General features: G+C 33.5%; 1 protein-coding gene across 3 annotated transcripts in view; it reads right to left on the bottom strand.

The window, feature by feature from the left end:
- Nucleotides 1–3,142: 3,142 nt before the first annotated feature.
- FOXN2 (forkhead box N2) overlaps nt 3,143–24,595 on the bottom strand; it is a 57,989-nt gene continuing 36,536 nt past the window's right edge. For 2 of the 3 annotated variants that reach the window (XM_082641777.1, XM_082641778.1), the window contains exons 3-6: nt 17,720–17,844; nt 15,364–15,428; nt 9,257–9,325; nt 3,143–7,743 (exon numbers count right to left, since the gene is read on the bottom strand). In XM_082641777.1, coding sequence (XP_082497903.1) covers nt 7,220–7,743; nt 9,257–9,325; nt 15,364–15,428; nt 17,720–17,844 — 783 coding nt within the window. In that variant the 3' untranslated portion in view covers nt 3,143–7,219. The remainder of the gene's footprint in view (nt 7,744–9,256; nt 9,326–15,363; nt 15,429–17,719; nt 17,845–24,595) is intronic. The other variant, XM_082641779.1, reaches the window with a different exon arrangement.

Raw genomic sequence — 24,595 nt, 5'->3', positions numbered from 1 at the left:
AATAGATTCATAGATACGTATATAGAACAAACTGGTTGTTGCCAGAGGGGAGGTGGGATGGGAGAAATGAGTGAAATAGGTGAGGGAGATTAAGAGATACAAACTTTAGTTGTAAAATAAGTAAGTCACAGGGATGTAATGTACAGCATAGGGAATACAGTAATATCGTAATAACTTTGTATGGTGACAGATGGTAACTAGACTTATCATGGTAATCATTTTGTAATGTATAAAAATATTGAATCACCATGCTATGCTGTACACTTGAAACTAATATAATATTGTAAGTCAATTATACTTCAGAAAAATCTGTTCATTTCATCTAAGTTGAATGTATTGGCTTAACGGTCTTAATAGTACTCTTTTATTATCCTTTTAATACCTGTAGGATCTGTCCTTATGTCTCATTTCATTTCTGATTTTGCTAATTTGTGTCCTCTTTTTTTTCCCATTAATTAATCTGGCTAGAATTATATCACTCTTATTGATCGCGTCAAAAATATTTCATATATTTTGCCCAGTTTTCTGGTTGTTTACAGAGGAGCTTAAATCTGACCCTGTTACTTCATTATGGCTGCAAGTCAAAGTGTCGGGGTGAAACAATGAGGACCTATTGTATAGCACAGGGAACTGTATTCAACATATTGTAATAACCTATAATGGAAAAGAATCTGAAAAGTGTGTGTATATATATATATATATTCAGTTATATACATATAATTGAATCTCTTTGCTATATACCTGAAACATTGTAAATCAACTATACTCCAATACAAAAAAAGAGGGGGGGGGAGAAAACCATGTCATGGAATAAAATTGGGGGAAAAAACCCATAAAGTGTTAGGGTGATTTCTTAAACCACATACACCTTCATCGGCTTCCCTAGGTACTTAAAATAAAAGCCCTAATCTTTGACTCACATGGCTTTGCAAAGTTTGGCCCCAGCTCTTTTGCTTTGTAAGACTAGCCTGTTAGTTCACTGAAAATCTCATGTTTCCTCCAATCACAGGGTTCTTAGTGAATGCTGTTATCCTTGCCCAGAAGAATTTGCCATGCTTTCATTCCCAAATTATCTGCTTCTTTCAGATTTCAGCTTAAATTACATTCCTCAGGGTAACCTCCCCTGAAACCCCAGATTAAATGTTATATATTTTGAGAGCTCCTTATTTTCTTCTTTTATGGCAATCACAATTCACAATTGTGTTTACATTTTTAAGAGAGGGATTGTCTATTTTTCTTCTTAGTGTGTATTGTATGTCCAACACTTAAAACCCAGTGCTTGGGATTAAGCATTGAAATACTTCAGTGAAAAGATGTTCAGTTCACAAAGGGTGTGCAACTTTTTGTCAATTCGTCTCAATATACAGGATTACCACATGAATTTAGTCCCATGGCAGAGGACTTTATTTATTTAGCCTCGCTTAAAACACCAAGTCCTAACCATTGGACCGCCAGGGAATTCCCGACTGCAGAGTACTTTAATCTGGCTGCAGTCTCTATTTCAAACTCTCAACCAGCAGATAGCAATTTTGCTTCAGGTTCTTAAATCTTCCCTAAATTAATAATTTTTACAGTCTTTCTTTCCTGCACAACTCCTAGTTTCCTCTATTATTAAAATTTCCCAACAAGGTGGATTTGTTAAGTATTAACTTGAACCAAAACCTCACGGTTAAGGAAAATCTATAATGGAAGAAAATCCACCTAAACAAAATTTGTGTAAGAATCACTTTCAGTTAAGGAGGGATTGTTGTTTATCCACTATATTATGAGGCACATAACTTGCCCTGAAGTTCACTGAAGAGTTTCTAGTTTTCCAACAATCTTTTGGAACACAAACTATCCTTAAATATGTTATATTCTCTGTGTAGCACATGGCTATTTTAATTTAGAGGATGACAGCGTCTAAACATTCCTCTACTTAAAATTTCATGGAGCATATTAATATGGCTATTTCTAAGATTAGTAATTATTTTCATTCTTAAAGATTCTCAACACTTTTATATCTAAATTTTTGTACTTTTTGCTAGCTTCATTTCCAAAAAAAAAAAAAAAAGATCCATGTCCTGAAATTCTTGAGGAAAAGACTAAACATGTTTTAACCTATATTTTAATATTTTTCTAAACATGGTGTATAAAAATTATACTAGCTCAGAACTTGTATGAGTGAGAAAGTGGTGAATCTAATAGTGAGAATAAGATTCACTTTAAAGGGACAAATACATGAATGCCAAATGGCTATTTTTAAATGAATCTGGATTTCAAAGGGAGTTTAAAATCAATATGGCTGTCTCACCAACTCATTTTGAATACACAACTCTAGGTAGATACTACCGTTTAAATGACCAGCACAGAACTTCAAAGTGACAGGGGGAATTAAAATCAAAATACTGGTTGTAGATTATTCCATTTTACAATGGATGCCCGATTTTTAACAGGTGGTTATTATGGGTATTTTTGAAGTAAAACTACTGTACAGTTGACCCTTGAGTAAAGTGGGTTTGAACTTCGAGAGTCTACTCATACTTGGATATTTTTCAATAGTAAGTACTACAATACTACACAGTCCACGGTTAGTTGAATCTGCCTTTGCGGAGGAACTGAAGATACAGAGGGCTGACTATACGTTATATGTGAATTAACCTCCACGTTGTTCAAGGGTCAACTGTATTTAGAAATAGTCTTTTTTTTTGGCCGTGCCGTGTGGCTTGTGGGATCTTAGTTCCCTGACCAGGCACTGAACCCAGGCCCTCAGCAGTGAGAGTGTACAGTCCTAAACACTGGACCACCAGGGAATTCTCAGAAATAGCCTTAATAATTACATATTCTACTCAATTTTTCTTAGTTATATTTCAAAATATCTAATTATATATACGAACAGGAAAAGTTCAGCTTCAGGAAGAGAATAATGTAATTCACACTATTTTAGCTTTCAATGATTAAGATGACATATAAAAATCAGGAAAAAGAATACTTTCAAAAAACAGCCTTTAAAAATTTCTGAAATTAAAACTTTTATTCTTCATCTGCATGACTCCAACTTTGTAACACTGGAATAGAAAGAGTGTGTCAGTGTGTGTGTGTGTAGGAGTATGAATCACCTACATCTATACTACCAACCCCCAAAGGACAGAGTAAGTACAAGTATGTTATAAAACAAGGTTTATTCTGTAATACTTTATCATAATGAATTGCATCTCTTTGGTAAAAATAAACTTTATAAACAATTTAATAATCAGAGATTAGATACAAAAACTAAACATTTGTTAAGTTGTTTTTAATATGAGCAAAGACTTGCAACTGAGAAGTGGTTCATTTGGACTGGTCATCTACTTACTGGCAATTATAACTCAAACTCAGGGTAATTTTTATGCTACATTAGAGAAGAGGATAAGGACAGTTTAATAACTCAAATTTCTTGAATCAGAAAGCATTCTTACACTTTCACTTAAAAATAAATAATAGTTACAATGAATTGGCAATTATACATTTTTATACACTATATAATGGCAACATAATACTTTAAAGTTAAGCACTTAGTTTAATAAGAAATGTACAACAATTTTAAAAACAAGTTTTGACAATGGCACTGGCAGTTAGATGCAAAAAATGTGCTTTTAAAAAAATGGCAGGTATAACATTAAAATACTCTACTTTGTCTTTCAATAAATATTTTGACTACATCATTAACATACTAAAGCAAACTTTGTTTAAATCAAAGCTTATATAACTTTTCAAACTAACAAAAAACTATAAAATATATGTAAACTAGAAAGCCTCAAAGTTTCTTAATTAAATGCTATGGTCTTCACAAAAGGTTGTTAAGTTACTGTAGTATTTAAGACAATAGTCTTCACAGATTTGTGAAGTATTCACACCTGTTGCTTAAATTGCTGGGAAAGGCCTCCTGGTCTACCAAGACACACACATTTCCCCCCCTTAAAACTTTCTCTAGTTTTGAATTCGTGCTAACATATATTTAACTGACGACCCAGTATGACACTTTACATAATGCCTCAGAAAGTAGCAAAAGAAAAAATATATATATTCTAAACTTTACTATATACAAAGGAATCTGAGTTAAGAGAAGTCACATTGGTTACAAGGAGGACATGAAAGGCTCAAAGGTGGAAAAAAGGAGGTGATCCACCAATAATTAGCTTCTCCATGTAATACTTTCTTTCTCTGAATTTGAAAAGTAAAATAAAACATGAACTAACTTAGTAATATATTGCACAAATAAACTTCAAAAATACATATTCATGAAACACTGGTTCTATTTGGGATGTGAAAGATAAAGATTAACTGTTAAAACTTTACTAGGGATCTATTATAAACTGGAATTGGTTGTAACAATTTATATTGATGCAAGGCAAATTATATGTTAGTTTAAGTCACAGTTTTAAAATATAAAATCTCTCCAGGATTGCCAAGTTGTTTTTATTATAGTAAAATTTGCTAGTAATATATTCTTAGAAATACAAGTTCCAGTCCATAGGACTTGAAATGACTTTCCTTAACTGGGTGGTTATTAGCCATGTTTTTATCTCAACAAACCTGAGGAATGGGATAGCTATGGAAGTACTAATGGGGGACCATAATTAAAAAGGTTCTTCACCTTAAAAATAACTGCCTTGGTAAATCAGCACATGGAAAGTGATGCACTGAATTCTATATAAGAATTCAATAAAAAATATCCTATAACTACTTCCTGTTAGGTTTTAGTGTGAAAGTTTATTGACCTTGCTAGTGATGAATAGAACTTTTAACTTTTAAATTTGTGGGAAGAGTACAATGAAGAGGGAGAGAAAATCAAGTTTAAAGAGTTATTGCTATTTATATTAAGACAAAAATAACTCTGAAGATCTCTATTTGAACTGGGAAGGACTCTCCCTCTCCTTATCTTATTCTTCTTTACTTCACAAATACTAATTATCTAATGGACAGGAACCAGACAGAACACTTGTGGTACAGAATTTCAGTTGAACAAGATAAATTGGAACCAGATCATTAAAACATTGTTAATAAGGTCTATCCAGAGGGCCACAGTAAATAGCTTAAAAACATTTTGTTATTAAAATGATTTTTATAATCTGGGTACTACTTATACCATGGTAAAAACAATTTTTGGTGTTATAGTCACTGTCTACAGTAAAAGATGTTAACTTGGGTTAGCCATTTTCTGTAGATGTGACATATATGAAGAACAAAAAAATCCAATACCTCATCCTGCACACTTATTCATTATCAACGAATTGAAAGATTACTATTTTTCAACAGCACCGATTCTATTAATGTGGCTATCCAGGTTCAATTACAATTAACATGGGAACAGGACAGGTAATATTAATGTTGTTATCCCTGGCTTAAAGTCTTGCCAACTGAAAAAGACGTTTTCATTATGCTTCTTGTTTCAGTTTTGCCCAAATAAACTCTACAAGTTAAAAATGTTTGTTTAAAAAAAATCCAAGAAAATGCTTTATCGTCATAGAAGCAGCTGAAGGTAACAAACCAAAATGGTGAGCTTATGTGTGTATGTATGTATATGTCTGTATGTATATGTATATATGAAATTATCAGAAAATGAAAACAAGGTCATTGTCTATGAAACAGGATGTAGCATGAGATAAGACTGAACTTTTGGAAAGTTGCTTCTGCCACTGTAAAAAAATATATAGTGAATTAGTTTTTATTAGTATCCCTTGTTCCTTTTGAATGACATAGTCACATTATATAAATGATATGAAAAAATGTATCATGCAAGCAGATTTGTTCAAATACTGAAAAAGGCCTTGGTCAATACACATTTTGAACAGTAACAAAATCTTTTAGCTTGGATTTAATGGCACATAATAGGTATTACACTGCCTCCTCAAAAGGATGTATTATATAAGATTTAATTTTATACGAATTTTGAAATCCACGAAGGCATTTTGTCTCTATAGTTTTGTTAAATCCTTTAACTTAACTGGGTGCACATACAAATTTAATTCATACAAAGTTTGGGCAGAAGTTTTTTCCTAAATGATCTACCTTTATTTACAATAACATAAGTAATATGTATTCAAAATGTTTATATTAGATTACAGTCCATTTGTACTACAAGAATCTCAGAATGCAGCACATTTAACAAGCAAATGAAAGATCCTCTTATTACAGAAGTGTGACAAAATGGGTGTTAACTTCCTAATACACTCTATGGCTATATCCTCTCATTGGATAGTTTCTCCTCAACAAAGACAGTGGCTAAAATTTAAACAATGGTTGCAAAGCACTTTGGGAAAGAAGAAATGGCTCCAATAAATGCTATGCAATATCTGGGAAGTTAAGAAATTTCAGATAATATTGTAATAGGAATTAGAGTGTTCTTAAATGAAATTACATCACAAAATTGCCTTTTCTAAATCTTAGAATTTTTGCTATACTGCCTATGTATCCAAAAGGAACTTTCTAGACATCTAGGATCTTTTCCAATTTATATTCAACTTTGTTCATGTGTCAACAAAAAATAATTAAAAACAAAAATTGGGCTTCCCTGGTGGCACAGTGGGAGTCCGCCTGCCGATGCAGGGGACACGGGTTCGTGCCCCGGTCTGGGAAGATTCCACATGCTGCGGAGCGGCTGGGCCCGTGAGCCATGGCCGCTGAGCCTGCGTGTCTGGAGCCTGTGCTCCGCAACGGGAGAGGCCACAATGGTGAGAGGCCCGTGTACCGCAAAAAAAAAAAACCCAAAAAACAAAAAACAAAAATTAAGACAAAATAAAAAATTGAAATCTCATCCTATTGGATTGCATTGTGTCAAGAGAGGAGTATGTGAGAAAGAAAGCAGCAAAATTTTTAGCTGGATCAGCAACTATAATTAATTACAGATTGGAAGAGAAAATGAAAAAAATATGTTACAGAGTTGCCAATTCTTATATCTGGACACATTAATAGAATAAAAGATTTTCCCTACAAGTTTAAGACAAAGGCTGGGGTTTCACACTTATCACAGAAATTATGCTTTTAGGACTTCACATCATATTTATGATTGGGCATGATCCTAACAGCAATTATTTAATAAAAATTTAAAAAACAAAAATGTTTAGAAATAAACAGGTAATTAGCACCCCTCCCCCACCCTGAAACAAAAGAAGTCCATTATGGCTTTGATATCCCTTGTAAAGAATTAAGTAGAAGAGTATTGCCACATTTAAAAATAATTTCACACTAATAAGTATTTTTATTTTTTCCGTTGCTTTTGATTTTGTGTCTTTGCAGTACTTATTAGGGAACCTAGACATGTACGAATTCCAGCAAGGTGGAGCAGAGATCCAGCTGCCTCTTTGAGCTCCTCATCAATTTCTTGACACGACTGTTTTCGCATCTTTTTGTCTGGCTGTCCTTTTCCAGAGGTATCTGCACAAGCCTGTGATGCATAGCCACTGTCTCCAAGAGGATCATCTTCATAATCAACGTCTGTATCTTCTTCACTGTGAAATCCTTCACTGCCATCACTTCCTACATGGCTATTCTTTGGGATAAATTCATATACCTCATCCACAGAAGACAGGGAAGACACACTAGACCTGGATGCACAACGCTGTGCTGTCATGCTACTTGCACTGTAATTGTGGTCTTCTTTTGGATCAATGCTGGTGGCTAAAGAATCACTCTCGTGTAATCGCATAGCACTGGAATGATTAAATGCATTGCTATAACTCCTTTTTTTTTGTACTGCTGTTTTAAGAGGAAGAGGCTTCTCACCTGTGGAAAATAAAGCTTCCATCAATAAATCAAATGCATTTGATTGCAGAAACAGGCCATTTAAAACTACTATATCACTCCGGAATAAGTGCTTTAGATTGGTAATGTTTTGTGGATTTTTAAATTTTATGCAGACCATATCATCCTGTAGATATTAATGTGAAACATTTTTAAACCACTTAATGGTATGTCTTGACCTTTCCAAGGACAATATAATTACTTTGAGCTGCCTGCACAGAATGCCTCAATATCAATGTGCCACTGGTTAGCTAACCATTTACTTATTGATATTTAGGTTGTTGCCAGTTTTCCACTATTACAAATAATACTGCAATGAAAATCTATCCACACGCCCTTTCTTACACATACGCAATATTTTTCTAGGAGAGATAACAAGAAATACAATTAACAAGTAAAAGAATATACACATTTTAAGTTTTAATTGGTATTTCCAAACTGCCTTCCAAAATGGTTGTACCAATTTATATTCTACAGTGTATGACAATACCCACTTCTTATACTTAACCCCTAATATTATCAATCATTTTAATTTTTCATAATCTCATGGACAAAAAAGATAGTATCTCAATATCGTTTCATTTTGCATCTCCCTGATTTCTAGAGAAGCCGCATCTTTTCAAATGTGTGTTGTCCATCTATATATTTCTTCCTCTGAGGCCCACCTATTCATGTATTTTGCTGACTTTTCTGTTGAACTGTTTCCTTATTTCTTACTTATAAAATCTTTTTTATATACACATGTATACTCAGTATTATTCCTTTGTCTGTTATATAAAGTGAATAAATATGTTGTCCCAGTGTTATGCTTAAAGATATCTGCTGTTGTCAGAACTCTAAAATTTTGATGTTTAATTAAATTTACACAGCTTTTATGGATTTTGCATTTTGCATCTCATCTCAAAAAAGGCTTTTTCCATTTCAAGGTTATAAACATACTTTTCTGTGTTTTCTTATTCATAGCTTTCATTTTTACTTTTAAATCTTCAAGCTTAATTTCTAAGTATGCCATTTATTTCTTCATTTCTTGGTCAATGTAACAAGATCTATCACAGCATTAACCTCGATCTCTCAATTGCTCACATAAATTAAAAGAAATATAATAAAACAGAAACTAAGTTATTCAGATGAAAACACAATCTAGTTAGAAAGAAGTAATTCTGCCTGTAACAGTGAAATATTTTGCATTCTAAATGACATTTGAGGGACTTCCCTGGTGGTCCAGTGGTTAAGACTCCGTGCTCCCAATGCAGGGGGCCCGGGTTCTATCTCTGGTCAGGGAACTAGATCCCACATGCCGCAACTAAAAGACGCCGCATGCCACAACTAAAGAGACCACATGCTGCAACTAAAAGAGCCTGCATGCCGCAGCGAAGATCCCGCGTGCTGCAACTAAGACCTGGAGCAGCCAAATAAATAAATATTTTTTTTAAAAATGACATTTGAAAGGCACTCACAAAAAATGTATTTTAAAAAGAAAAGCATGATTGCTTACATTCCAAAATTCCTTGTTCTATAGAAGTATTTAAAAGCATCATTGCAGTGGCAGCGTCAATATCAGATTCTGAAAAAGGAAAAGAGTGATAATATTCATGTTCTTTATAAAACAGAGTCTATTATAAAGGAGAATTAAGAGGTACTAGAGATAATGAAAGTTCTCTTCTTTAATTATTCACAATGAAAATAAGAACCTGACCTGCATTTCAATAAGGATTGCCCTTAAACAGATTAAATTAGCCAAGAAAACACAAAAATATTAATACTTTAGTCTTAATTATATACAAGCCTACAAGTACTACAGATTTATATAATACTCAAGAGCTAACATAATTATGGATATTCTATAAGAAAAATGGGTTTTAAAAGGCTGGTAAAATCAGCAGGTTCTATTCCAGAGGTCATTATACTCTCATACCTACTTCTGTACTAAAAGTTCACCCCTCTCCATCTTGGCCATCTCTGTTAGTCTGAACAATCGTGACTGAATAAAAGTAAAATGGTATACTCTAAAATGTGAAGGAAAAGTTAGAAAATGTTTATAAATTTTAGGTTATAAAGAATAAGTTTAAAACAAGACTGATATGAAACCCCCCATTTCTATACCTCAAAGCTGGAAAATTTTTATTACCCCAAAGTTTTGCATTTTACTTGTAATATCTAATTATAAAGTTATTTTTGATAATAAATTCATGAGGATAGTGACTTGCTTTCTCCTCATCTTGACCATAAACTCTGTGAAGGCAGGAAATGTTTTTGACCTTAATAAACAGGCTTAAGTAAATCAGAAGATTGTTGCTATGAAGGAGCACATAATACTATACTCCTTTCCCTTGAATAAACTGTGATCTCATGAATCAGAGTCTCTAGATCAATGTCTTTCCAAATAGACTGTCAGCCTCCTTAAGATAGGAATCATGTCCTATCCTCTTTATGTTCCATAATGCCTGGAACAAATAGTGGTTCCTTGATAAATGTGTAAAGAATATATTACATCTTTGCCCTCCCTCCTTTCCTTAGATTAAGCTGATTACCACCAAATTAGAGAGTCCTTGGCATGTTCTAAGTATTATTAACTTAGAAAATGGACAAAGATGGGCCTTGAAGAACAATAGAGGTGGGATTTAAACCTGTGCAGTCTACCTCCAGAACCCAGGCCTTTAATTTGTACTCTATCATCATCCCTTAATACTTACTAAGCATCTATAATTAGAGTAGGAAATTTTGTAGAAAATTACCGAGTATACTGGAAATTCTCTATTCTGTTATTCATTCAATAGAGTGTCCTGTTATGAGGCTGACATCATTCTAGGCTGTGAGAACATAGCAGAAAACAAAACAGGAAAATCCCTAACCTCTCATAACACAAAGAAATACAGTATATCAGAGTGAAAAACACTAGGGAGAAGAATTAAGGGGGAAGGGAGACAGAGAATGAGGGGAAAGGTGGTTGCAATTTTAAGTAGAGGTTAGGGAAGGCCTCAAGGAGAGGTAACAGTTGAGCAAAAACCTCAGGGAGGTGAGAGAATGAAACCATGAAGACATCCCAAGGAAAAGCATTTCAGGCAGAAAAAAACAGCAAGTTAAAAAGAATTTGAATCAGTGATTCCCACATGCCACAGCCACAGAGGCTAGCAAAACAAAGACCTCTGCAATTCCTATCTTTCAGAATGAGACCTGACTACAATATGATAGAGTTCAGTATTCTAACATGTCTTTGAAGAAAAAAAAGTACAGCTATAGCCCATATTGTATATCTGTGTGAACTGGAAAAAAAAAAAAAAAAAAAAAACTTGCCTCCAGGTGAATGTTTCCCTATACCAAGGCACACAGCTTGGGGACTGGAGTGCGGGCTGATTTCAAAGCCCATTCACTGCCTCAGCCAGGTGTCCTTGTGCAGGGCACAACTTGCATGGCATTATACTAACAGAGAGACTCCTGCTCCATGAAATAATTAAATATCTACCTTGTTTCCAACTTTATTTAAAAAAAAAAAGGGAGTGGTAGTGAGGGAGAGAATCGAATACTGAAATGCATTATAATGAGGAAACAATTTCAGGAAATTTATTAATCTTATAAATGAAGCACCTATAAAACATTCTTAATTTCTGAAATACAATACCTAAAACTAAAGAAAATTGATTAAGAGACTTATCCTGACAAAATAAGAAAGTTGCATGAATACCATTTCCTTTCTTAAAATAATAAAAAAATTAGGTACTGTTTCTGTAACAGTAGAATGATAGGAAAAGTGTTCCTTAAATACCCTTATTTCTTGTAGGAATTTGTTACAGGCAAATTAATTTGAATTTTCCTACATGAAATTACTTCTTTGCAAAAACTTCTTTGCAAAAGGATTTTATCTACATCTGATTTGTTTGGTTCAGACCATTTGCTAAGTATGCTTCCCACAATGCCTTGCCAATTAACTAAAAAAAGTTTAACTTCAGTGTTAAAATAAGCACCAGAGAAATGATTGCAGACACTCGGTAATCAAGAACACCTGGTTATCAATACAATCTTGAACTTCTTGGAACAAAAACTGTCTGTGTAGATTTTACAAACAATTTTTATTTATAGTACCAAATCAGTTTTGGTATTAAAATTAAACTTTAGACTTATTTGTTTATTGTCACAACTGAACACACTTCATAATGCTTTTTTTCATTAGTAAGTACTTCATGCTGTTTTAAAGATGGCGCTGTGGTTTTAATAAACATACTATTAGCTATATTATTTAACATATTCAGTTCATGAAGAATGAAAATTTGGTTCGTTTATAAAGTCTTTTGTATATATTTTCTCTGACACTATTTAGTTTAATCCTATAATTCACTTCTAGTTTACAGTCATTTGTCATTAGAGCCATCAAAAGTGAGTTAAACAATAACAACAACAACTCAGTTAAAAGTCTTATTACTTCCCTTTTTATCCTTCATAGTTCTGACTGGAGTTCAAAATATGCTACTGATTTAATAACTGGTTCAAATAAATCTCCCTAAAAAGTGTTAATTTATGCCTCCTGGTTTATATTTTCTTAGCCTTGATGCTAAGAAATTATTAATAATAATTGAGAAAAAAATTTAAAAGACATCAGTCTTAACTATGTGAGAGTTATAATAAGACAAATAAGTTTCTATCATCTGATTCTCAGTCCATTTGCTTAAGGAATGATATGAGAACCAGAGGCAGAATTTAAATGGTTATAAGCTAAGTAATAAATATACTAGGATTTACTGCCTTTATCAAAACCAATATACACATTTACAGAGCCTCCAAACAGAGAAGCTGTTTCTCGTGATTCTTTAAAGTAGGAGAGCGATTTCAAAAAATTACTAAGACTTTAAGCTGCTTGGACCACCAGTTTACTTTCATTTCAATTAAGATAAAAATTATGCTAATTTGTAACCTTAAATTTGAACTTAGATATGCACTTAGCCCCTAACTTCATCATTAACTCTCTAAGTTTCATATTTCCTTGTAGTATGCTAGTGCTCAAGTATAAATACTAAAATTTACAAACTAGAATATAGTTCTGTTTTTGTCTTCTTTGTTCACTGATATATCCTTGGGGCCTAGAACAGTGCCCAGCACACAAGTGCTCTCGATAAATATTTTTAAACAGATGAATTTACTCCAAACCCACACCAAATACTGACAAAAACAGGTTTTGTTTTGCTATCTCAGTATGAGATTCCTGTGCCTCCTGCTGCCCGCTATACAATACTGTAAAATAGCTATTGGCAAGATGAGCAAAAAAGATTAGACTTTAAAAAAGACGATTCTGTGAAGTGACAGATGTATCTTATATTGGATTCTAATACTGGAGCCAACAATGAAACTTCAGTGATCTTTACAAAACACAAAACTGACAATATCATCTCATTCTTTAAAGACCTTCAGCAGTTCCTCCAACGCCTAATATCTGGTAGGAGTGCAGGCTCTGAAATCAGAGTTCCTTCTATACCATTTACTAGTTGTGTGACTTTGAGAAAGTTACCTAATCTCTCCAAAGTTCAGTTTCCTTATTTGTAAGAGAGGGTAACAATACCTCAAAGAGTTGCTGTAATGCATGCGAAACACCACAGTCAGGAACTCAATGCGAACTAATGTTATAGTTATAGGAAGAAGTTCAAACTCATTATGCTAAATAAGCTCTCCTTGATTTGGCTAATGCCTGCTTAAACTTCTTCATTTGCCTTGCCCACACTAAACGATCACATCTACAGCCACTGGACCGAGGCTACCTGGTCCTCTTCTATGCTCTTAGGTTTCAGCCATACTTACCGACCTGCAGTTCCTAGCAACTGTCCTCCACCACACCTCTACCCAGAAATATCCTCCCAACTTCTGAGGCCCAGAGCTCAAGCATCACAGTTTCTTCTCTAAGAGGCCTTTCCTGACCCACCTCTAAGCTTAATTTGCCACCCACTTCCTTTTCTCCCAATGTACTCTGCATAATTCTAGTCAACCTTCTTCAACTAAACTGTATGTTTTCTGAGAGTAGGGCCTGGGTCTCTTTCATCTCTGCATATCCCAAAGCACCCAGTTCAATGCTTGGCACAATGGAGGAATTCAAAAAGTACTTGTAGAATAAACAGTTAAATGTTTAATCGATTTATCGTTGTATTTTTCAAACTTTACCCTAGAAATAATATCAAGAGTTATGAAAAAGCAAATTTCCTCAGAAGTCTATGAATATGTGCTAGAGCAACCTGATTTAATTATAAATTTTCTTAAGTTTTTGTGTGGTATTACGTTTTCCTGTTAAAACTCATGAGAATTGTGTATTCTATTCCAGGATAGACTTGCACTGGTTGACAGAATGCCAATCACCCTCCCCACCAAGTGAATTACTAGAAAGGGAATAGGCCTAAGACTCACAATGATAGAGATGGAGGGAAGTAAGGTGTTAGCAGTCACGAGAGATGTAAACTCATTAGATGAAGAAGTACCTATGCTCTAGTTGTGGAAGCTGCTCCCCAAAGGAAGAAGAAGAATTTGGATGGAATAGAACAAGAGCAAGAAGAAATTCCAAATAAACCCCAGAATTCAAAGGAGAAAATGTTCTCAAAATGCATATATGAACTAAGCTTAAAAGACTAAGGGTCAGAACTCACTGAGGCAATAAAAAGATAAAGGAAGTTTCAGCAATACCTAAATGTAAAGAGAGCACATTTACTCATGCAGGTAACAGGAAAATGGAAAACTTATGTTAATATATCACTAACCTGTAATACTAACTATGAGTAGGGGGGGAAAACTGCAATTTCAGAATTTTGACCTACTTTTTAAAAGTCTACAAAATTCTAAAAGTTAACTTATTGCTTTCTTCCTAAATTATAGTTCTTTACACTTAACCTATAAAAGAAATACGTAAAACCATCCCTAACTCAAAGGCCGTACAAAAACAGGTGGCAGGCCAGATTTGGCCCATGGGACATAGTTTGTCAACCTCTATTCTAGTCTGACAGACTTAAAAAGATAATTCTCTATTGCGGGCATTTCTAAGAAATATTTCCCTATTTTCAAGGAAAAGTATACATGAAAGGAAATGAAAACAGGGATATAAAACAGTATACACAGTATAATCCCAGTGGAGAAAAAGTGTGTGTGGGAGGTGGGGGGTGTATGTGCATGTATGTGCATGCACGCAAACATATCTACTCACGTGAAAGGCATAAAAAGGACCAAAGCAATTATATTAAAATGTGAACAGCAGAGGTGCAAGATAGATAGGGGTAGGGGATTAAGAGGTACAAACCACTATGCATAAAAGAAATAAGCTTTAAGGATATATTGTACAACACAGGGAATAGAGTCAATATTTTATAATAACTATCAATGGAGTATACCTTAAAAAATTGTGAATCACTATGTTGTACACCTGAAACATATAATATCAAGTATACCATCAAGTATACCCCAATTAAAAAGTTAACAGCAGAATAAAGGGTAAGTTTTAGTTTCTTTTTTATAAATGTTTTTATTTTCCAAAACTTCTACAATGAACATTTAATACTTTTATAATTAAAAAATAATTAAACAAAAATTCTGATTTTTGATCTGAGTTTTTATGATTTAAAATACTGATCTTTCACATACCTTTGAGAGTTCGCACCTGGTTCTGCTTGAGTACAGAGCTTAAGTAGTGAGGTGATAAGGAACCACTGAAAAAGAGATAAGACAAGCAAACTTATAAAAGATCTTTATTTCACATTTTATAGAACTTAGTTACAAATACAACTAATTTGTACAATAAAAAACACAAACTATTTTTACCTTGTTTTCTTTGCTAATACTATTCAGTTTAGGAAGAGTCTGCCAAAGCAGAAAGAGCATAAGATCCAAGTTTAAATCACAACTACTTGGGGGTTCTTAGGCAAAATAATTAATCTTTTAGTTTCTTCATCTGTAAAACAGGAATAATTAAACCTCCCACATAGGGTTGCTGTGATAATTAAATAAGAATAATGAATTTAAAATGCCCGGAACAATAGACAATACGTAATAGTTACTGTTTGGTTTTGTATTGGATGCCTAAGTTTGATATGATATTAATACAGGTGTTACTATAGAAATAAAGTGTTTATCAAAACAATGTTTAAGGAAGACTGTATGGTGATGACAAAAAACAGATAAGTTCCTGACTTAATCAATAAATATCGGTATCAAATTAAACTTTCTATATTCATGAAAAAAGACGAGTGGTTTTTTTCTTGTTTTTGTTTTTTTAGTTCCAAAAATTAAGACATTTTTGGGACAAACTATTTCTCTTCTTTGGAATTTTTGATAGTATTTAAAAAAAATCTGTTTTGCTAACCAAATTAAAAGTCTATTTCTTAATCACAGTTTTACATACTCTATAGATCATTCTCTTCCTCAGACTTACCAATTATGACATGAAAGGGCTACACAATGTCGTGTCAGATGGAACTGTCATTTTGCCAAACAATGATAAAGAGAAAATGTTTCTAAAAATATTAAGGTAATGTTTTAAAGTCAAAGATTATAATCTTTATGCTGTTGTTTTATCTACCTGTTTTTAAACCACAAAATCAGCTTTATTTAACATATAAACATATGATAAAGCTAAAAAATATAAACATGAAAATGCATCATATCAAAGGCACAGGAAAGTGTATTTTTGATGGTATATGAAAAAGAGTGCCAATTCTCCCATTTAATTTTAATAAAAAATAACATTGCTAAATAAAACATGAAAGGACCATCAGCAGAACTTACCATTAGTTTCTAAACTATTATTTTTTTTAACTAGGACATCTCATAAGCACCAACATTAAAGAAGGTATCAACTCCCAAACAATGAGAATATAAACTCTGATAACGTCTTTTCTAGGTTTCATTTCATAAGGATAAACCAGTTCTTCTTATAATGATCCTTCTAATCTACTAATACGGTAGATAAGCTTAAATCTCAATGAGTACACATGTATACATATTGCTGACATTTCAACTTTAGTCTTACTAATTTTTTTAACTGTATATCAGCTATAAACACTCCTCTAAAAGTCATCTAATAATACTTAAAGAAAGTAAACACATGAAATGTTGATAACTGTTGCAAATGGGAGTTCACTCTTTCTCCCTACTTTTGTGTATGTTTCAAAATTGCCATGTATTATTTTATTAAAAAGCTTAAAAAACTTTTTATAGACTACCCTTAAAAGTATCTTGACAAAATCTGTCATTTTTAACTAAAATGAATATATGTAATAGAATTTTAAAAAAAGATTCTGAAGGTTTCTTTAAGAAAAGGAAACAATCAGATTTAAGGACATCATATCATTTTCAGATTTAACTTAAAATTGGAAAGCTATAAGATCAAATTGAGCTATAAGATCAATTTGATCACTGAGAAAACAGAAGCCAAGGAAAATCATAATTATATTTACCAGCAGAAACAAAACAAATAAAAAACTCCAAAGCATTATTTTACTTGACAACATTTAAAAATTTGAGACTTGAACATAATTTTCTAATATTAAACATGTTGTGAAGGAAAAAAACTTAAAATAGAAAAAGAAATATAAATATGTATATAAAAATGCTGCAATGACAAATTTAATCACCTTATTTAAAAATTTTTAAATATACTTTTACTTGCCCATGTCTTCAGGTCAGCATTAGCACTGCAGACAATTTAAATGGTTTAACCTTTACAAAAAGGTTTCAGGTTATACCTGAAATCATATTATCACTGTCTTTAGAGATTAGTTAGAATATTATTAACTACATTTTCCAGAATTTATGTTCTCACTTATCCAACATCCTGTTTCCTAGTAAGTTAGACTATAAGTAAAAATGCCTTACGCTAATGTCTTATTCATAAATCTCTATATAATTAAAAAACAAAAAAACACTACAACTCTAAGTTTCTCCATCTCATATAATGAAATCTTATATATCACAACTGACATTTACATGTTAGATCATGTACCTTTGTGGTGATGCAAGAGGGCTGTAAAATGTTGATTTTGAGGGAAAAGGTTGCTTCTTCAGTGCTTGCATAAGGTTGGGTTTATATTCTGGATCAACACACCATAAGGAGCCTTTTCCATTAACCTAGAATAAAATATATAAGAATTAGTAACCTGGAACTTTAAGACACACAAAATCAGTGTCTGAATGTTTTTAATAAATGTGTGTGGGGAAAAAACCCCAATATTACCTTTTGAATACAATGCAAAAGTTGAAGTAAATTTGCTAGGAATGGACTGTGTGACTAAAAGCCCCAGAAGCAGACTGCCTGGGTTCCTATCCCCTGCCCTGCCATTGACCCGCTGTGTAATTTTAGGAAGGTTAACTAACCTCTATTTCTCTGGGCCATTATTCCCTTATTTGTAAGGTATGGATAATAACAGTACCTACCTCATAGGTTTGTTCTATGGATTACATTATGCATAAAGTACTCTGCACATTGCATGGCACATAGGGCCACAGGACTGCACAACTCTAGGACATGGCATTCACATCACATTCTGTGAGAATGATACAACACCAAGCTGTGCAGAGAACAGCATGAAGGGCTGTACAAGGTGGCCCTCCACATGCTAAGATGTCAACAAATGTTACCCCTTATCATTACTGTTAAAGAAAGAAAAGATTAGGTAGTGTCATTCTCCCAAAAGTGCTAAACAATATATTAGGTGATGCATATAAAAATAACTTTATTTTTTATGGCATTAACACTAGTGTTTAGTTTCCCATTTAAACTGTTTAAATTCAAGGCAAACAATTTAATGAAAAGATGGCAAAAGTCTCAGAGAGTAGTTAAGTCAAAAACTGAGGCATGGAAAAGACTCCTGTAAAAGATAAAAAAGAAGAAGAAGTATCAACGCTTCCCTCAAGATGGTTAAGTTACAACATTCGAGGAACTTCTGGATAATATGGTAATGGGCACACGAGCCCAGATTTCATGGAAATAGTCATTAGAATCTAAAAATAATACAATTTGTATGATTTCTGGAAACTAGAGAAAATATAACAGAAGTGCCCACTAAATTGCAAATGGCAGGTACCTGAAAGACTGGCTTACCTGCTCCACAATTCCCCGAATATGAAGGAACAGCTTACCAGGAAGGTAAGTAGACAACATACCTGAAGAATCTCATGAAAATGATCTAATGTGCAAGGGGAAAGGCCAGGCTATGAGATAATTCCTTCAAATAGGTTTGAAAAATGCTGAGTATTTTACCTCTTTCGTTCTTAGAAGGTTACATTACATATTAGCAGATTAAGGGTCCTAAACAGTCCTGCTTTAATTAAACCTGTTTTAAGAAGTTTCCCAAAGTTATTTGACACAGAACCTCTTTCTCCCAGGAAACATCTGAGGAAGCTAGTGCTCTGTGGAACACCTATGAAAAACACTGATGTAATTAATGAATTCTTGGAGAGTATACTTTCCAAATATTAACAGAAAAAACTACAAACATTGATTGGACCATGAAGAAAAATAAATTACCCTTTAAAGATCACTGTAGCATAAAAAGAAAAAAAAATATCCCAACAACAAAATTCTCTGACCACTTGGAAATTTATAAACACTCTTGTATTAAAAAGATATCCAAACTACAATTACAGATTATCTAGTAAATAAAAGGTATAAGAAACACAGTTATATAAAAACTAAGTGGGTATGGTCAAATGCCACACACACTAGGCGAGCTAGTCAAACTAAATAACTGAAGGACTTCAGGAGCTGTAAGATCACCTGCAAACTCTTCCTTCAGGATGTATCTTTCCTACTTCTTTAGCTGAACATCCATCCCTACCTATACATCCTGAAGAGTCTGACTAGATGCACATCCCTACAAATGTACCACATCTACCTACAGCTTACGTACAAAACCCTATAGCCATGCAAAGAGGAGGTCCAATTGCAAATTCATCCCACACTGCCCCAGAGCTAAACACTACTTGTACAGAAGTTAAGAGTACAAGCCTTGGAGGAAGAAAACCTATTTTGGAATCCTGGCTCTGTCACTTAACAGCTGTGTAACCTTTAGAAAAATGTCTATGTTCTCTGTATATTAGTATGCTCAAAATATATATAAAACAGTACCTACCAGACACAAAAGCACTCAAACATTGGCTACTACTGTTATATTTTATGTTCATTTTCTTTGTAGTTTTAAAAATTGTTCCTGTTTCTTCCCGTCTAATAGCATGCAAATTTGTTTTTCTGTTTCTATTCCGCTAGTTACTTATACTAAATTTCAATAAATATTTTTGAAGATATTTAATCTCTTGAAGATACAAATGTCAAAAATTAAATATAAGGTATAACCTGACCCCCTCCCACCATGATGTACAAAACTTCCTCAGAACTAACTCACAAGATTAGTGAGATTCAAACTGTTACTAATTTTTGTTATTATATTACACCTTTGCTATTTCAAAAACCCTTTCTTGGGGCTTCCCTGGTGGCGCAGTGGTTGAGAGTCTGCCTGCTAATGCAGGGAACATGGGTTCGAGCCCTGGTCTGGGAGGATCCCACATGCTGTGGAGCAACTAGGCCCGTGAGCCACAACTACTGAGCCTGCGCATTTGGAGCCTGTGCTCCGCAACAAGAGAGGCCCGCGCACCGCGATGAAGAGTGGCCCCCGCTTGCCACAACTAGAGAAAGCCCTCGCACAGAAACGAAGACTCAACACAGCAAAAATAAATAAATTAATTAATAAACTCCTACCCCCAACATCTAAAAAAACCTTTCTTAAAATTTGAATTACACTTCACAACATTAACAATTATATAGACAACAATAAAACTGACCTGTGTCCTATTCCCCTACTCCTTTTTGCTTGTATAAAATCCTATATGATATAAGCTATTATCATTGCTGAAGATTTAATGTGATAAATTCCAGGGTGCTTCCATTTCCTGAACTCTTTTTCAAGGTAACATTAGCCTATTACTGAGGCTTTTTTATCTCTAAATATCATGTCGTAACTATTATAGCAGAATGGCAAGAATACTGTTTCACATGTTTTCAAACTGAGGTGCTAATCATTGCTTATTGATTGGCTACTTGATAGTGGACAAATCACTTAATCTCTAAGAGTGTCCTCTCATATTTTATCTGTAGAATTAAAAAAACAGGCCACTTCATTGAGTTGTGATGAGAGTCAAATAAGGTAATTTATATGTAAGCGACATAGAGCTGCAAACTAAGTGAATACTAAGAGATTATACTGAAATTGGCATATATCAATAGTAAGTGCATATGGCTTAATAACAATATATTCCTACTCCTCTTCTAAGAGATGAGGGAGTTTTTAAAAACATCAACAATAAGAACAAAAATCAATTAATTCTGAAGAGACAAAAGTTAGAAAAAAAAAGATGAATTAAATTGATAAAGGAAAAACATTCTTGTCTGAGGAAAAGTATGGTAATTGAGTATAAGGCAGCTTTTAACATCCTAGCAACTTAAATGTATTGGAAAAGAAAAACCATGGGTGTCAAATCACACTGTAATATAGTAAGAAACATACCATACTATCAGGTGAAACTTTTTCTGGCCTACAGCAGCAAGATATCACATGAAGTACACTAAACAAGTATTTGAAATTTTAATTTTTTTCCAAAGGAAGTCAAATTTTACAAATGTAGTTTTGAATTAAGTGATGGAACATCTTAAATTAGATATATTTTCAGTCACTTGGCCTAAGTGGTAAATGTGTTTTGAAGATTGGGAAATAAAACTTTAAAATGTTAGCACCCACTACATCCTTTGCCCCAAAACCACTTCAGTTTCATACAGAAAAGATATGCATGAATTATTTTTCATATATTGACTAAGACAATTATTTTAATAATTCTAACCATGTTCTATCTTGGTATTCCTGAGATTATACTCCTAGAAGCTGTTTAGTTCAAATCTACTTTTAAAATTCTCTTGTGAGAGAACTGCAAATTATTTTGATCTTTTCAGAACTGCTATTTCTTTGAAACAGCAAATTGGAAGAACTAGTACTGAAAACTTGTAGTTCAGGGCAGTTAAGTGTCTTGAGTAAGTTCTCCAAATAACAGTCTGGTTTATGTTACCATGGCAGCACTTCCGTTCACTGGGTCTGTTCACAAACTATCAGTAACAAGATAAAATTATGTATTTGCTAATCTATGTGTTAGAGTCTAGAGCAAAAAACTTATTTGTAATCTAAGTCTCACTTAAAAACTTTGCTTCTTTATTAAGTTGTGCTTAGATGATGGAACACAAGTAATAAAGAGTTTTAGAAGTATTGTTTAAAAATAAATTTGCCTATTACAAGACATTTTTTGTGCAATGGAAACAGGAAATGTGCATTCTCTCATGTACTATTTTGCATTTTGGAACTCTAAGGCTTCTGGACTTATTTGGTAAAGAACCACAGAAGCTTTTGAAGAAATGAGGAATATATTAAGAATTGAAATTTTAAAAGATTTATCTTAATGGAAGTTGTAAAGAAAACTGGGAGAAGAAACAATGTTCCCTATTCCTGAAATGTTTTTATGTACCTGCCCTGTACATTTTAATAGTTTCTCCCCTTGACTACCTTTTCCAGTGGTTTTTAAAACCACTAAATTTAAAAGGGCATTCATAACTCTTGCTTATAGTGTGAGCTTTTATGGTGGCTTGCATGACTTCCTTTCTTGGGATTTAGCTATTGAAGCAAATCACGGCTACAAAAACGTACAGACTAAAATTGTACTAAACCAGGGAAAACTTCTAATTTCATGTTTCCCAGTTAAAGTCTCCATTAACTGTTTTAGTTTGGCTTTTACAAAAAGTTAGAAAAGCAGATTTAAGACTTCAGTGTTAACATTTAAGACATAAAAACAAACAAAAACAAAAAACCACCATGTCTAGCTTTTGTAATTTTAAAATTCTGAGACAGATAAATGCCAAGCCAAGATTTTTAGACCCATCTTTTGAGAGTGGTAACTATGGTATGGATGAGGGTAGGAAACTAATCAACAGCTATACCAGCTGGCTGGGTATCAATATCAATTTGTAGTTTGACCTGGACCTTTGTCAACCTTGTCTTCTTTTGTGAGATTACCATCTCTAGATAACAGCTTTCATCAGAAAAGTGCTTTCAAGGTTGCCAAATTCAGTTCCAGCATCTAATGGAAAGTAAGTATAACTTGCTTGCCTTTTGCCGATTGGAAGAGAAATACTGTCATTTTGAGGCATTGATTCAAGAAGTATTTTATAAATTAAAAAAAAAGAAATTCACAAGCCTTCCCAATCCCACTTGAATGTATCACTTTCTGTCCAAATTTCAGACATTTAAGTAAAGTGATCCATTGATTTTCGTGAAGACCATCACCTACCAGTTCCTTCCCTCTCACCCCGACCTGTGGCAATAGCTGGCTAATTTTTGTGCCAATGTATTACAATTTTTGTATTTAGTCTCATATTCTTTATTAGCTCATAAGATAATTTCTTTCTCTTTATCACACTCTCCCTGAAATCTGGACTGTATGTTTTCCCATTCACTAGCTTTCACTTCCTTAACTCCTTTCTTTCTCTAAAGATTCAAAAACGCTCAGGTTAATTATATAAATAATGCATACAATTAAAAATTAGGGACAAGAACAAATCACTTTTGATCACTAATACAAATTATACCACATTAGACATATTGTTCTAGAACTTTACCACAATGAATATTCTTATATATTGAATGCATCTCTTTGTGTGCAAGTATGAGTTTTACTTAAGGGGAGAAATCCGCATCTGATCCATTAGATCAAAGGATACGCACGTTTCTAATTCTAATAACTACTGCCAAGTTGCCCTCATGAATGGTCATACTAATTTACACTCTTATTAATGGTGAGAAACTATTGATATTGATTTATTTCCCCATATCCTCAACTAATAAAACATTAAAAAATTTTGCAATCTAATGGGTAAAAACTGTTTTTTTGTTCTTTTAATTTGTATGTCCCTGATTGCTAGAGAGGATGAACATCTCTGCATATGTTTATCGCCATGTGTATTTCCTCCTCTGTGAACCCCCTGTTCATATTCTTGTCAATTTTCCTATCAGGTTTTCTTTTTCTTATTGGATTGTATGTGTTCCTTACATACAGCGGTGTGCTGCTGACTGTAAACATCCCCTATCCACTTCGCATTTAATGACATAATGTTGGTAGCTCGAAAGTGGCCACAATAGAAATAACCACTGTTCATATATTTTTAATTCTAATCTTTTGGCTGCTATTTGTCTCAATCACTTCTTAGCTAATCATTTTCAAGTTTTTTTGCAGCATTTGACACTGTTGCTCATTCACACGTAAACTGACTCTCCCTGGCTTCCATTATACCATACTTTTCCTATACTCTTCTACTGAAAATCAGTGCTGAGGGCTTTTAAACTTAGAGCTTTAATACCATAATGTCACTCCCATTCCTGTATCATATTTCTAAATATCTAGTAGACAGTTCCCCTTTTACATCCCATCATAAGCATAAACACAATAGGTCTAAAACTAGAAAAGAATTAAGGATACAGTTCAAAAAATAAAATCTTATAATGCATGGTGGAAAGGATACATCCAAAATTTCCAATGCTTTCAGTCATCTGAAAGGAAAGTTTGACTGGGGCAGGGGGATCTGCTTCCAAAATGGCTCACTCATATGGCTATTGGAAGGAGGCCTCATTTCCATGCCACAGGGGCCTCTCCACAGGGCTATTTAAGTGTCTGTATGATATAGCAGCTGACTTCCCACAGAGCTAATCAGCCAAAAATCCAAGATGGAAACCATAATGTCTTTTATAACCTGGATTCAAAAGGCACACTCCATCATTTCCACAATATCCTC

Source organism: Mesoplodon mirus, assembly GCF_964341445.2.
Source record: "Mesoplodon mirus genome assembly, chromosome: 14".
NCBI classification, from domain to species: Eukaryota; Metazoa; Chordata; class Mammalia; order Artiodactyla; family Ziphiidae; genus Mesoplodon; species Mesoplodon mirus.
Note: the sequence above shows the minus strand (reverse complement) of the source record. Positions and strands in the feature narration are given on the sequence as shown.